We start from the raw sequence: 13,839 nt of genomic DNA, 5'->3' as shown, positions 1-13,839 counted from the left end.
TCCATTGTACATCCATGCCAAGAGGGAGCATATATATATTGAGCAAAGTAATGGGCCCATATTACAATGATCCCCAGTGTCAAAGGCTGCACTTAAATTGAGGATAATTAAAACCGAAAAAGCACCAGAATCAGTGGTAAGAAGTAGGTCGATTCAGCTGGGACATCATAAATCTTCCCAAATTCCTGAAGTTTATCAGCTTCTCTCAGTTTAGACCAAGTTTGCAACAGTTAATACAGATGTAACCATCTTGTAATGCACCTATCATTATTCAAGAAATCATGGACATAAATGAATCCAACTCTGGCCAAAATATGATTCAGCAAATGTATGTGACATAGTACAGTAGATACTAGCAACAATGACCCCTGTTGGAGATGTTTCATGTGCTCTCCGTTGCAATCTTAACTGATTAACTCTTTGTATATTCCATGTTAGTACTTATAAACTTATTCCTAGTTCATTCATGCATCTGTAATAAGATAACACACAGAAACTGAATCTTAAAAATTTAATTTTCAAAACATTTATTGTCTCCCCTATCTTGGGGCTTGTGATTACAAACTTGGGGCTTGTAATTACAAATATAATAGCACAGTACAAAAATATATTAACCACAGAATTGTTACCCCCACCTGGTCTCTTTCCGAGCTTATTTGGGGCTGAAAATTCTGTGTTGTATAATAATGTAATATCGCAAGGCAAGGACAGTATGTTGTGATTTCTGAATAAAGTTAAATAACAACAGAGGTAAGAAACATCACTTATTTGGCAATAAATTAAAACACAGCAGACAACAGAACATGAATTGCAGAAAAATAAAATTCCTTTTTATATCAACACGCTGACTTAATTTGACTGGAACATTTTAAATGAGTCATGTTTTCTAACATTTTACTGCTAAATTTGCAAAATTCCTCTCAACATTCCCAGTCAAATTTTAACTAGTCCATCATATGCAATTTCACAGCAACCACATATTCTGGCTAATGAGGAAACCAACCAGTAAAAATACTATCAGAGAAAAATAGGTTTCTTTGGTGTTCTGTTTTTAGGACATGCAAAAAAGCCTAACTCTTGGTTCTAGAATGTCCAGCATGCTCTAGAATTGTTCGTTTTGCCGCTTGAGTTTTAATTTGGGATAGGATAAACAACATTCAAATTGAGATTTATGAAAATAGTCTTGTCCTGCAGGCAACTACTCCTTTTTCTTCCTCTCCTTGTTCTCCGTCTTTACATCTGCTTGACTCTGTGCTGCAGGAGCTCCAGCTGTCTGGTGACCTCATTGGGCATGTCGATGTTCACTTGTGTGGTGAAGTAATTTCTCACCTCCTGCACCTCCTTTTGCCAGAATTCCTGATCAAGCGAGAAGAGCTGCTCCAGGTCCACATTGCCCTGGAGGCCGTGGAGATTCAGGGAATCACGACAGGGCAGGTAGCCCACAGCTGAGGGCATGGCTCCGGCCTCACCAGTGATGCGTCGGAACATCCAGTCCAGAACACGGATGTTGTCGCCAAAACCGGGCCAGAGGAAGCCGGACTTGGGGCTCTTACGGAACCAGTTGACATGGAAGATTTTGGGGAGTTTAACACTGGGGCGGTCGGCCATGCTGAGCCAGTGGAACAGATACTGACCAAAGTTGTAACCAAAGAAAGGGCGCATGGCAAAGGGGTCATGCATTATCATCTTGCCTGGAGAGAGGAGGAGAGAAAAGGAGGAAGATGGTTGGTGAATATTTATTTTCTTGAAAGAATGTAAGGTAACATCATTTCATATTTGTTGTCTCTGAAAACGTCCCAGGCACGGAAGCTAAATGACATCAGAATGGAAATAATGACATCAGATACCAACCTTTGTGTTCAGCCGCAGCTGTGGCCTCTGACCTCATGGCTGCTCCAACAAACACTCCGTGCTGCCAGCTGAAAGCCTCGTAAACCAGAGGAACACCTGAAAACAGGAAGAATCTTATGTTAGACTGATATTCTCATATGTTGATACCTCCTCTTTGATTCCTTTCCATCCCATTCAGTATCTGATGTGTCACTTTGTCGCACTGAATCTTGTTTCTACCCACTACTAGGCTCTAATGCCCTGGTTTTCTACTCAGGTTCCATCTCACCTTCAGGTCTCCGTCCACCAAAGATGATGGCCTCAATGGGGACTCCCTCTGGAGATTCCCACTGTGGGTCGATAATCGGACACTGACCGGCTGGAGTGCAGAAGCGAGAGTTTGGATGAGCACATGGCTCGCCTAAGGATGGAAAGATGCAGGAAGGTAAGCTTTATTTCATTGACACACACAAATAAACAGAACACACCTCCTGTAGTATCATTGAGCCAGACTGTTAAATTATCCTAAAAGTTAAAGAAAACCTCACTATCTGTTGGGCTCCAGGGTTTGTTCTTCCAAGAAGTGATGGTGATTCCCTCAGGCAGCGATTGGTCCATTCCCTCCCAATACACACCACCATCACTGGTCTCTGCCACGTTGGTGAAGATGGTATTTTTAATGATGGTCTCCATTGCATTAGGGTTGGTCTTAGGTGAGGTGCCAGGTGCCACACCAAAAAACCCATTCTCTGGATTAATGGCACGTAAATTGCCTTGTAACAGGAAGCAAAGAGGAAGAGGAGTCATCTGACTGAATGTTTAGTTAGTCAGTTAGTTGGTTAGTGAAGATTGATCACGACAAGGAAACGTTTTCTTTCTGGGCAGCCACCCACTGCAGTGCCTGGGGACTAACTCTACGACTGGTGCATAATGGCTTAGTCCAGCGGTTCCCAAAGTCAGGGGCGCGGGATCGGAAGAGGAGCGATATGAATAAGTACCGCCACAGGTAAATGATGAATAATGAGGCGAAACTTCCCCCTCGTCAGACCGATCACCCGTCCCATATTGTTTTATAACATCTCTATAGCCGCCCCCACCCCCCAATTGTGAAAGGCAGTTCTATGAATCCCTCACCTTCATCATCAAATTTCATCCATGCAATGTCGTCTCCCACACACTCGACCTTCCAGCCAGGCAGAGTGGGACACAGCATGGCCAGGTTTGTCTTCCCACAGGCACTCGGAAAAGCTGCTGCCATGTACTTCTTCTCTCCAGCAGGGTTGGTGATACCAAGAATCTGGACAGGACACATCAGTTAGTTTGGGTTGCAAAGTCTTGGCTATAGATGATTTGTAAGTAATCATATAAGCACCCAACAATGGGAACAATGATTGTAATTCAATTAATTTAAACTTGAGAATTGTCTTATAAATCAATATACAAGGTAGGTTTCTCTCTTTGTCTGTGTTTTTTTTACCAGCATGTGCTCAGCTAACCAGCCCTCCTCCTTGGCGATGCGGGATGCAATGCGCAGTGCGAAGCATTTCTTTCCCAGGAGAGAGTTTCCCCCATAACCGCTGCCAAAGGAGATAATCTGCCTGCGATCTGGGATGTGAGCGATCAACGTCTGCTCAGGGTTACAGGGCCAGTTATTGACTAGGGGTTCTGAAAGGGAAGGGAGGGGAATTGATGAACAGGAGGGATGGAAGAAGGAAAGATGGGGCGAGGATTTAGGGAAGGAAAGATGATAAGATTAGAGAAAAGGAATGATAGGAGGGGGAGAGGGACAGGGTTAGACAATTCTGAATTTCTGTTCAGTCTTGTTATTTTTATTTCATCAAAAAAACTATTCTACTCTTTTGTACAGTTTGTGTTTGGAGAAAGGAGGGAGTGATTCTTATTGGAGTACTAATAGTACTACTATTTAGTTGTAGACCAGGCAGTAGCACTAGTAGAAGTTGTAGTGGTTGTATTTATCATAGTAGCAGCAATAGTACTTGTCCAGGCAGCAGTGGTGGTAGAAGCAGTAGTAGAAGCAGTGGCAATAGTAATAGTGGTGTTAGGAGTAGAAGGCATAGAATAAGTAAAAGTAATAGCAATTGTACATAAAATTAAGTATGGGGTAAAGTTTGTTTGCATACCTTTGAGTGGCAGAGGACAACCAACAGAGTGCAGACACTGGACAAAGTCTCCGTTCCCAAGTGCAGACAGGACAGACTTTCCCATATGGGTCATGACTCTCATGCTGACCACCACATATGGAGAGTCTGTGAGCTCTATCCCAATCTTAGAGAGGGGGGACCCAACAGGACCCATGCTGAAGGGGATCACATACATGGTACGACCTGTGAGAGAGACACATACTCACTGGTTACACATACCACTACTTCTTGAACTTAGTAGCTGTGTGAACTTGTACTAGAAGACATATTGAACAACATTAGTCCTGTCACCTTTCATGCATCCAGGAAATCGCTGTGCCATAGCTCCGTCAAACTCTTCTGGTGACATCCAACGCCCGAGCTGGCTGACTCCACCCCCCAGTGGCGTTGGCACCGTGTCCTTCTGTTCTTGCGTCACAATCACTGTCTTACTTTCCACACGAGCCACATCTCTGGGGTCGGTTCTGGCCAACCAACTGGAAGAGTATGGAGGGATAGAGTTGTAAGAGGTGAATGAAGGTTGTGGGTTCAACTTAAGGTTTGCATTTACAACCGGATTTATTGCTCTTGCTGTATATGTATTATTCTTTGAAAAGTTTCTTTGCTTTTCAGCCTCATCCAAGGCTCACCACAGTGGCTCTTCACCATTTGTAAGTCTGTTAAAGTATTACTGACTAGGATCAAACTCGATTGACTGGTTTTTGTGACCTTTCACAGGTATGTTATTTTTGAAGAAGCTGATGCCTGCATTACGCACGCAGCAGCCTGCTGATTGCACATAGTCAATGTAGGCTTGCCTAACGTTCCAACAATCATGGAATGATAAGAGCAGATTTAAGCATTTTAAAGATTTCATCTTTAAAATGTGCAAAATCATCTAAGAATAATAATAATAATTTCTTAATTTAACTTGGACTGAATATGCGATAAACCAGTTTATTCCATAAGCAAGTGCTAATTCCTGGTTAATGCCATTTCAACCAGGCTCACATTGGGTTGAGGAGAGTTTGGGTCCCTTGCTCCAACCAACACCAACCAAAACATTTTTAAACCTTCCTCTCAAAAAAGATAAAACCTACCAGTTCTCAAATTTGGTGAGTTTTTTTATCATGCCCTGATCCTGCAGCTGGGTGAGGATGGTATGGTTCTCTTCCTCAGAGCCATCGCAGATGTGGAGAGCATTGGGCTGGCACAGAGTCACGTTGGCCTCCACAAACTCTCTGACAGCTGGGCTGAGGGAGCTCAGGTCACCCTGCAGGACTTGTGTTTGGACCTGCAGCTGAGGAGGCATTGTGTGGAGGAGTGTGGACAGAGAGAGCGCAAGCGATGGAGGTAGAAAGATGAGAAGAGGTGTTAGAGTTGATAAGCCTGGAGTGGAGATGAGAAGAAAGGGGAAAAGAAGAGACAAGCAGATGGCAAAATTATAGTAAGGATATGGAGAAAATGTGGTCATGTGACCAAGAATGACCAGAAAGAGGAAAACAAATAGGAAATGTGAAAGGAAATGGAAGAAGAGGAGAGATAAACAAAGGAGACACTTTATCTTTGTATTTGTTTGTTTTTGCCAACATTACCAAACTCTTAAAATTTTTAGCTTGTCGGATCAACTTGGTGTTTCTAATTTTGGAGCTTTTCAATATTAATGCATTAACTTGATACATCATCACTAATTTAGAGATTTTACATACTCAATTATTATTAATTATTAATATTTTTCCAGTACTTTTAGGTAAGACATTAACAAAATAGTCAAATCATTAACAGCATGTACCATCAATTCTCATCTGTTTCTAAAATCTGGAGGCTCAAACCTCAAAGCCTCTGCTGCAACCTCCAGGTCGATCAGACTCTGGGTGATGCAACAGCATCCCTGTCTGGTTCTCCCTATATTTTATACCTATATAAAACCTCAAGTTACTCAGTTTGCAGCTGAAAGAAAAGGCTGGCCAGGTTACCTGTGGTTGTAGGTTTGCAGCAGGGAGGCTTTAGCTCGGCCTCATTAGCTGAACCGTCTTCCTTGGTTGTTTTTCAGGAGAGTTCAAGAGTTGAGTTGCTTGTTTTTGATGTGGAGAAGGTTTGCCTTTTTATGTTATGGGATGTCCCATATGGAGGAGGGACAGGGAGGAGGAGGAAGTTCCTTCATTTGCATAAATTGCAAGTCTGAAAAATACATTGCAAGACACACCTGTGAATGATTAATAATCGGGAGGACAACATGTCTCCATGAAACCATTTGTCTTGTCAGCTAAAAGCTAGCACACAGTTCTGTCCTCAGCATTATATCTGGCTCTCTTTTAGTTTGCGTTCTTTTTATGAGCACAATAAACTGACATTATTTGAATTAATTACCTTATTTTAATATTACAAAAAGTAGGAAGGACTCATAGAGCATAATAAGCAGCAATGCTCTGTCAAGACTGCATAGTTATCTCAGATTGTCACTGACAATATAGAGATAATAATTGTGTGGAATTTCCTAATATGCATCTGCATCAAAATACATTCTATGTACATGTACATATTGCAAACACACCCTAATTTTGAGCGGGTAATAAAGCAGTAATTCATTGTGTTCAGATTTCTTTCTATATATTTTCATTTATTTCTTTTTTACACTTGTGGATAGATTATCTTCTATGTTTCATTTTCTTCCTAATTTCATCAACAAATGGAGTGTAACCTGGATTACAGAAGTGGTTATCTGCCTGTGTGGAAACTTCATTGTTCTCTTTCAGCAGCTGCTGTTGAACTTTGTCCCACATAACTACGTGACGTAAAGTCAGAGTTCAGCAGCATCAGACCAGTTTGTGACGTGGGCATGGCCTTGCTCACCTTCTTTCTATTGGCTGATTGCTGGGGGCTCACCCTCACTTGGTCAAAGGCCAGTCCTGAAGAATGTGGGTGTATGTGGCAATTAAAAGGAATCTGAGCAACATCAGCACCTTTTGACTTATGAGTTCAAAGTGTTAGTGGATGTAATTCAGTTAAATTAAAGTTTTAGTGAAGTTTTGAAAAGCATCAATAACTGAAAAAGCAGTTTCATGTATTTCGTACTTTTGCTTAAGGATAATTAAACTAGCATGCATACAGTACTTGAGTATTTTCTAAGTAAGTAGTGCACAGTTTCTGTTGTTAGATCAGTTGAGAATGGAAACTGAATGCAGAAGAGGAAAAAAATGAAGCATAGCTTGAAAAGAAAGAGACTTAGTTGAAGACAGAAGGACAAAGACCGGTAGAAAAGAGAGAAAGTCATACAGCCAAGAAAGGGAGAAAAGGTAAACCAACAGAGAAGCAAGTAATCTGTAAGAAACTTTTATCTACAGTTATCAGACAACTATCGAAAACTACATAGTTTTGCTGAGTGTTTGATGGACAATAGATCATTTCTTAAAAAAGAACTACTTAAAAGTACCCGAACCTTTAATGTGTACTTTTATTCTGCTGTGGAGGCAACAGTATTAGCAGCAGTACCGATACTGTGCTAATAGTAGCAGCAGCAGCACCTTGTCACCTTAGTCTGAGTAGAGTCTTGAATTTATAGGGCCAAGTCACCCAATTTAGGAATAACATTTCTCTTTCAAAATCAGTATGTGAATGTTTATAGCTCAGGGTTACAGAGTGCTTTACATAGAATGCATTATTTATACATAATATTTATACATAAAAACAACAGATCAAAACATAATACAACAGTAAAACAAAGCAAAGTGTGAGCAGATATTCATTGTATATGCATTACCACAATACAACAGAGGTAAATGGGTCTTTGTCTTAAAGTCTATGGGGAACGGAATTTGAAAACAACAGTAACGTGTCTGTCCAAAAGAAATCCGAAAAATAAAACCTTCTGCGGTCACATTGTGTGAACTGGCCCTTTAAGAAAACATGTCAATGTTTTTTCGAGTGGTTTTGCATTTAAATGGTGAGCACATTGAAGCTAGCATGTGTTTCCTTGCCTTGACCTCAGTGCTTGACCTCAGTGCTACAGAGCCCCTTTAGAAAACATTTACACCTAAGGTTGCATAACACAGTTAGTCTCAGTGCTTTGTGATTAATTCTATATTGTGCCGTACTTAAAACTAGATAGGCCTGCGTGCACATGTGTGTACTGTATGTGTGCATGGGTATATCATCCATATACCTGTGTTGGCTTTGATCAATACAGGCAGTCAGGGCACTGTCCTCTTTTGAGTACACTACTGTATTGAGTGTTGATGTAATTTCTGTGGTTGAGTGTTTTATTTTGTTATCCTAAAATACGAGATAATGAAAGCACGTTTACATATGACCACTGAAATATTTCTAGTTTCTAAGTTATTTCTATATATTACAACTACATGACATGTAGTGGAATAAAAGTATGTTTTCAATATAAATAGTTCAATATAAACTAGGCCCATCTCAGTAAAAGGTACCTGTGATTTCCTGAAGTTATTATTGAAGTTTACAGTAATCGGACAAATCTGACAACGTCCATATATTTCAACGAAGGTAGTGTAATAAAACACAGATTTAAATTATTACCTATATATATATCTGTATATAATAGTCCGTAGTCAAGTCAAGTCAAGTTTATTTGTATAGCCCAATATCACATACAATCTCTCAAAGGGCTTTACAGACCCACAACATCAGGAAAATTACTGACCGAGCCCAAAGCTCTCAAGGAAGACGAGGAAAAACTTCAGAGAAAACCTAGGTGGATAAGGAAAAAAGGAAGAAACCTGGGGAAAGGCAATTCCATTGGGGAATAGCATGCAGGACAGGGATGAGGGAGGGAGAGAGATAATATAGTAAATTTTCGCACTTCTGGTTAGATACTAACTGCATTTCATTGGCTTGTACCTACCTGTACTCTGCTCAATGACAATAAAGTCTAATCTAATTTAATCTAATCTAATCTAATCTAAATGAGAGTAGATCAACTAACAAGATTGTATTCACTACATGTGAACAAACATGTACTTCATACACTAGTCCAATTCTAATTATTCCACCATTTTAACACAAAGGAGAACTTGTGTGTGTGTGTGTGCAGGCGGGTGTGTGTGTGTGTGTGTGTGTGTGTGTGTGTGTGTGTGTGTGTGTGTGTGTGTGTGTTAACAAGCTCTTTAGAACAAAAATACTGATAAAGTAACGCTGACTGAACAGCTTTCATCGACACAAGCTTGCTCAACAACAACTGTTACTGATAACAGTAATTTAGAACGTTGTGTGTGCGTGCGTATGTGTGTGCGTATGTGTGTGCGTATGTGTGTGTGTGTGTGCATGTATGTGTGTGCGCTCTGTAAAGCCGCTGTCCCCACCTACCAGTCCGCGGGTCATCTGGCACCTGGCCCCACAGAAAGACTGATCATAATCTATATTTTTATTTTGAAAAATGCGTGACAAACCAGGAGATTCGAGGCTGTCCGTGCCAGAAGAAGATGGCAAATGACACAAGCTCAGGGCTCCCACTAATTCATTCAATTGTGAGTTGTATTTTGCATTTGTTTTTATGGCGGTGTGTGCATTTATTTATCTATCTATCAATCCCCCCTGTTGAATGCCGGTCTGTGAAAACATTGTCTTACATCAAACCGGTCCGCGGCCCAAAAAAGGATGGGCACCACGGCAGGGTTGCTGCTGCTATGCCCTCTCTTCAACCAATCCCAGCTGTCAACGGGCCTGCGATTGGTTGCCAGTCTATCGCAGTTTACACATAGACACAAATAACCGCTTACTCTCACATTCACACCTACGGACAATTTGGAATAACCGAGAGGCAGCCCAAGTACCCGGAGAGACACGGGGAGAACATACATACAAACTCCACATAGAAAGGCCCTGGTCTCAATGTATCACCGAATTTGTCCTCCTCTGATAGCATTGACAAGTAATGCATATTGTGTAATATTTTACAATGGATATTTTACTCCTCCTACTAATAGCTTGTTACAAGGGCAAGGACTGAAAATTTGTCTTTGGTCTCACATAAATATAAAAATGCAATGTATAGATATTAAAATATATAGTTCTTATATAATGCAGTCATCTAACACACTGATTTTTTTGTTTTATATTTACATTTAGTCATTACCAGACTCTTTTATCCAAACCTACGTACATACAAACCATACAAGCCTTTGATACAACTCAAGAAAATATCTACAAGAACAACAAGAGTAAGAACCAAGACCTTAAGTGCAAAGCATGGTGGAGGTGATAGATGTTTTTTTGATTTCTGTAGACAAGATGTTCATGAAAGAGTCGGATCTGTTAGGATCTGTGAGTGATTGCGCTCTGTTTTTGTATTGGTTTGTTTTCATGCTTGTGTTTTTGTTCCTGGCTGGGTGTGGCTACCTGATCCCTGTTCCCGCTTTTTGATTGCACACACCTGCCACTCATTGGGTACTCCAGTATACTGTGTTCGGGATCCACTCACTCTCGCTTTGTCAAGTGTTCCGTGTTCAGTGTCTCCAGCAGCAGCACCCATCATCCATGTTCCCAGCTTCATCCTGGTTTGAGTTTTTCCAATAAAATTAAAATATCTGTTTACTACCTGATGTACTGGTGTCTGTGTTCCGCATAACTGGGTCCGACATTAAAATAACTTGATCGCCTGTCGATCATAACAGCGTCTTTAGCCGTTTTTTGAAGACAGTGAGAGACTCAGGAGATTGAGTGGAGTTTGGTAACTCATTCACATTCACTCACTCACTCACAAATAAACTAAGTAATTAACATACAGTATATCTACCACCAATGCTCATTAGATGTAGCACCATAACTGAGTTATTAAAATTAGAGCTGACAGTTTGGGACCAGCAGCCCTCTGTTGGAATGTGTGTGTATACAATTTGTGTAACCCAAGCATATACGAATATTGGATACATCCAGTGTCAAATATAAGCCAGGGTTTTGTGTTAAAGTGGCATATAGAGATACGCTATCTGTACTTTCGTTAAAGTGACACATCAGCATTTTCTCACACACATTAACTACAGGTCTGATAAAACATTCACATTTGTGTCATACCAAGTGGAAAGCAACAAGGACATTTTTTAAATGTTACTATGAGGATTGCTGCTAAATTAAACAGGGGTAGTAAAGATTTTACTCTTCTCTTCTACACTTTTTTTAGGGGTCTGAGCACAAACTTCATTTACATTGGAAAACACAAATACTTCCCCTTTAAAGCTGAGCCATACTTTCTTGACATGTTTTCTTTTCCTGTGCTGTATCCCGCTAATAACGTTCCCTGTTAAAATTATACCATACCATACCATTATGTCATACATTTCTGTTGTGTTGTGGCTTGCTGCCGTTGTGTTTCTTTGATTTGCAGTGTTCCGGCTAATGTAGTTTGTGATCTGCTGCCCCAGGGTTAATTTGGGTCAGATGGTCCTCTATTTTCCTCTTCCTAAAAAGCTCCTTGCTCGAATTTCCACCATGCTTCAAATACCTAGAATATCACAGAAATTAGAGTGACTTCTATACTTAATCTGCAGCATTTGCCAAAAATCAAATCAATAGAAGCAATGCAGAAAGTTGTTGATATCGTCAGCCTCATAAATAGAAGTTCTTAAACCCCCTCGTCAGTCCATTTCAGGTGGTTTTCCATCTTGTTCATCAGTCTTGAAAACTCTAATTGACGTGGACATTACATTGCCTAGTTCTCTTCAGGGTTTCAGTTCTTCTTTCTCTCTCTCTCTTTCTAACGCTCTGCCTCTCTTCCCTCCTGTATGTTTATAAAAGAAAAAAGTAAAATAATAATAATAATAATAATAATCAGTCTTGAAAACTCACTGCTACTGTTTTGCTTAGTTCCTGATTGCTTGTAAAAGCTTTTGTCCGACAATCAGTGATGCTAAGACTTGCCAGTTTAATGCATTAGCAGTCGCTAAAACTGGAGTGGGAGCTGATCATGATTTAATCAAAATAATACAAACAGCCACCTTTAATCTCCAATTGCAAACATTTTAGTAACAAGTCAAGTCAACTTAATTTCTATAGCCCAGTATCACATACAATGTCTCAAAGCTTTACAGGCCCACATCAGGAAAATTCCCAACCCTGCCCAAAGCTCTCTAGGGAGACGTGTAAAAAGAGAACAGAGAACACCTTAGTGTAACAAAAGAAGACGAAAGGAGCGTTGTTTTAAGAGTGATGACAATGTGTTTCAGGACTGTTTTTATAACCTATATGGAGACAGGTAAATCCTTCATCCTTCAACCACCACATTCGGATGTACTTGGGGGCACTTGGTGAAAAACAAGGTGTTAGTGCTGGTGCCACGGTCAATCCTTGGTCAGTGTTAGCCTGAAACCCTCATAAGATTTGCTGACCTTTATATGAGTGTGAGAGTAAAGTGGTTCTGTGACGGGATGTGGAATATTTTTCTTATTTATCTTGGATTCCCCACAGCACTTACAGTACATTTCCATCAGAGGGCATAGTCTCTTTGTTTTCGGAAAGCTGTGATACCGAGCATCATGCATAGAGAAGTGTGAACAAGTGTACAAAAGGTCAACACAAAAAGTTTGAATATGTTGAAGGCCTGTTGTGTTTATACATGTTTACTAAACAAGTTGTTAAATGTAGCATATGCAGTCTCTAGAGATCATTTTACCTGCCATATGTAAAGTTTATGGTAAAAAGAAAAAAACACACAAAACCCAGATAAGAGTGCTGAGTAAAGCACCTGTAATAGATGTTTATGAATGAGGAAACACAGTTATGTGGTGTAGTTCTCTACTCACATGTGGAATTACTCCTTAATGAATGATGAAATTCAGGTTAACAGTTACCTGAAAGAACAAACTTTTTATGTTTATTGTTACTGCTTCAGAGAGATAAGACATAGAGATTGTACAAGGCGGGGAGACTATAGTTAAGATTAGGTTGATGAAACTTTATTTATTTATTTATTTATTTGCTATTTGTTTTTATTGAAGCAAACATTTTACATGACATTGCGCATACAATTATAGGATATTTTGGAGATAATTTTTTATACAAAAAGAGGGGGAAAAGAAGAGAGAGAGAGAGAGAGAGAGAGAGAGAGAGAGAGAGAGAGAGAGAGAGAGTGAGCGACAGAAGGAAGGTTGTATTATTATTACTATTGTTGTTGTTAAACTTTATACATAGACCCTGAGGTAAAATAGGCAATACGAGGTACAAGTGGATTGCATGTTGATGAAACTTTAAATATCCCAACAATGTTAAATAGGGTACTATAGGGTTGCCCCCTTTCTCCCCTAATCTTCAAGTTATCCATTGAACTGCTTGCTCAAACAATTCGTAATAGTGCAGACATTACTGCTTTTACAATCGGCGGCACAAAATATGTAGATGAAATAATACATATATAAAGCAGACATTAAAATTTCACTTCCTTACAATTGTTGAATAATTTTGGTTCCTGTGGGATGGGGTGCAGCCTATGGTATCATCTAAGGTGCATGTGCATGGATATAACCTCAGTACGCAGAGGAAACACACACACGTGGAGAACATGCAGGCTCATCACAGAAAGACTCTGGGTTGGATTTCACAACCAAGCCACCTGGCTGCTCTCGTCTCGTCTATAAAAGTAAAATTATATTTGAAGATAAGGAAACAAGATGACTCACTGTTTCCATGCACCAGTTTTATGTTTGCAGGTTTAGTAGCAGTGTATAAGGGGATATTTTTCAGATTCAGTGGCAATATGTCTATGAAAACTACTCTAGATGGTTAACTGCCACTCCTATACTAAATGAAATAAAGGCCATATATGTGATCTTTATTGGTGAGAGCATCAGCAGAGAGAGCTAAGAATACACTATCATCTGTACTATGTGTGATTGAGGATTACTTTCAGTGT

The 13,839-nt window shown here is 40.0% G+C and overlaps 1 protein-coding gene across 2 annotated transcripts; it reads right to left on the bottom strand.

Annotated features, from left to right (window-relative positions):
- Positions 1-861: 861 nt before the first annotated feature.
- Positions 862-6,309, bottom strand: pck1 (phosphoenolpyruvate carboxykinase 1 (soluble)). Of its 2 annotated transcripts, XM_076156981.1 has the most exons (10): positions 5,948-6,309; positions 5,072-5,360; positions 4,284-4,468; positions 3,972-4,175; positions 3,308-3,495; positions 2,965-3,127; positions 2,379-2,603; positions 2,120-2,251; positions 1,852-1,947; positions 862-1,691 (listed from the first exon to the last, which is right to left on the bottom strand). In XM_076156981.1, exons 2-10 carry the CDS (start codon positions 5,281-5,283, stop codon positions 1,234-1,236), a joined length of 1,863 nt encoding a protein of 620 aa, XP_076013096.1. In that variant the 5' UTR covers positions 5,284-5,360; positions 5,948-6,309; the 3' UTR covers positions 862-1,233. The 2 variants fall into 2 exon arrangements, with proteins under 2 accessions (XP_076013096.1, XP_076013095.1); XM_076156980.1 differs by lacking the exon at positions 5,948-6,309 and having other exon boundaries at positions 5,072-5,932.
- Between the last annotated feature and the right edge of the window lie 7,530 nt (positions 6,310-13,839).

The sequence above is a fragment of the Genypterus blacodes genome, unplaced genomic scaffold, assembly GCF_046128005.1.
Source record: "Genypterus blacodes isolate CSIRO-AG114 ecotype Tasmania unplaced genomic scaffold, CSIRO-AGI_Gbla_v1 ptg000070l_1, whole genome shotgun sequence".
Lineage (NCBI taxonomy): Eukaryota > Metazoa > Chordata > Actinopteri > Ophidiiformes > Ophidiidae > Genypterus > Genypterus blacodes.
This window is presented reverse-complemented; position numbering and strand designations above follow the sequence as displayed.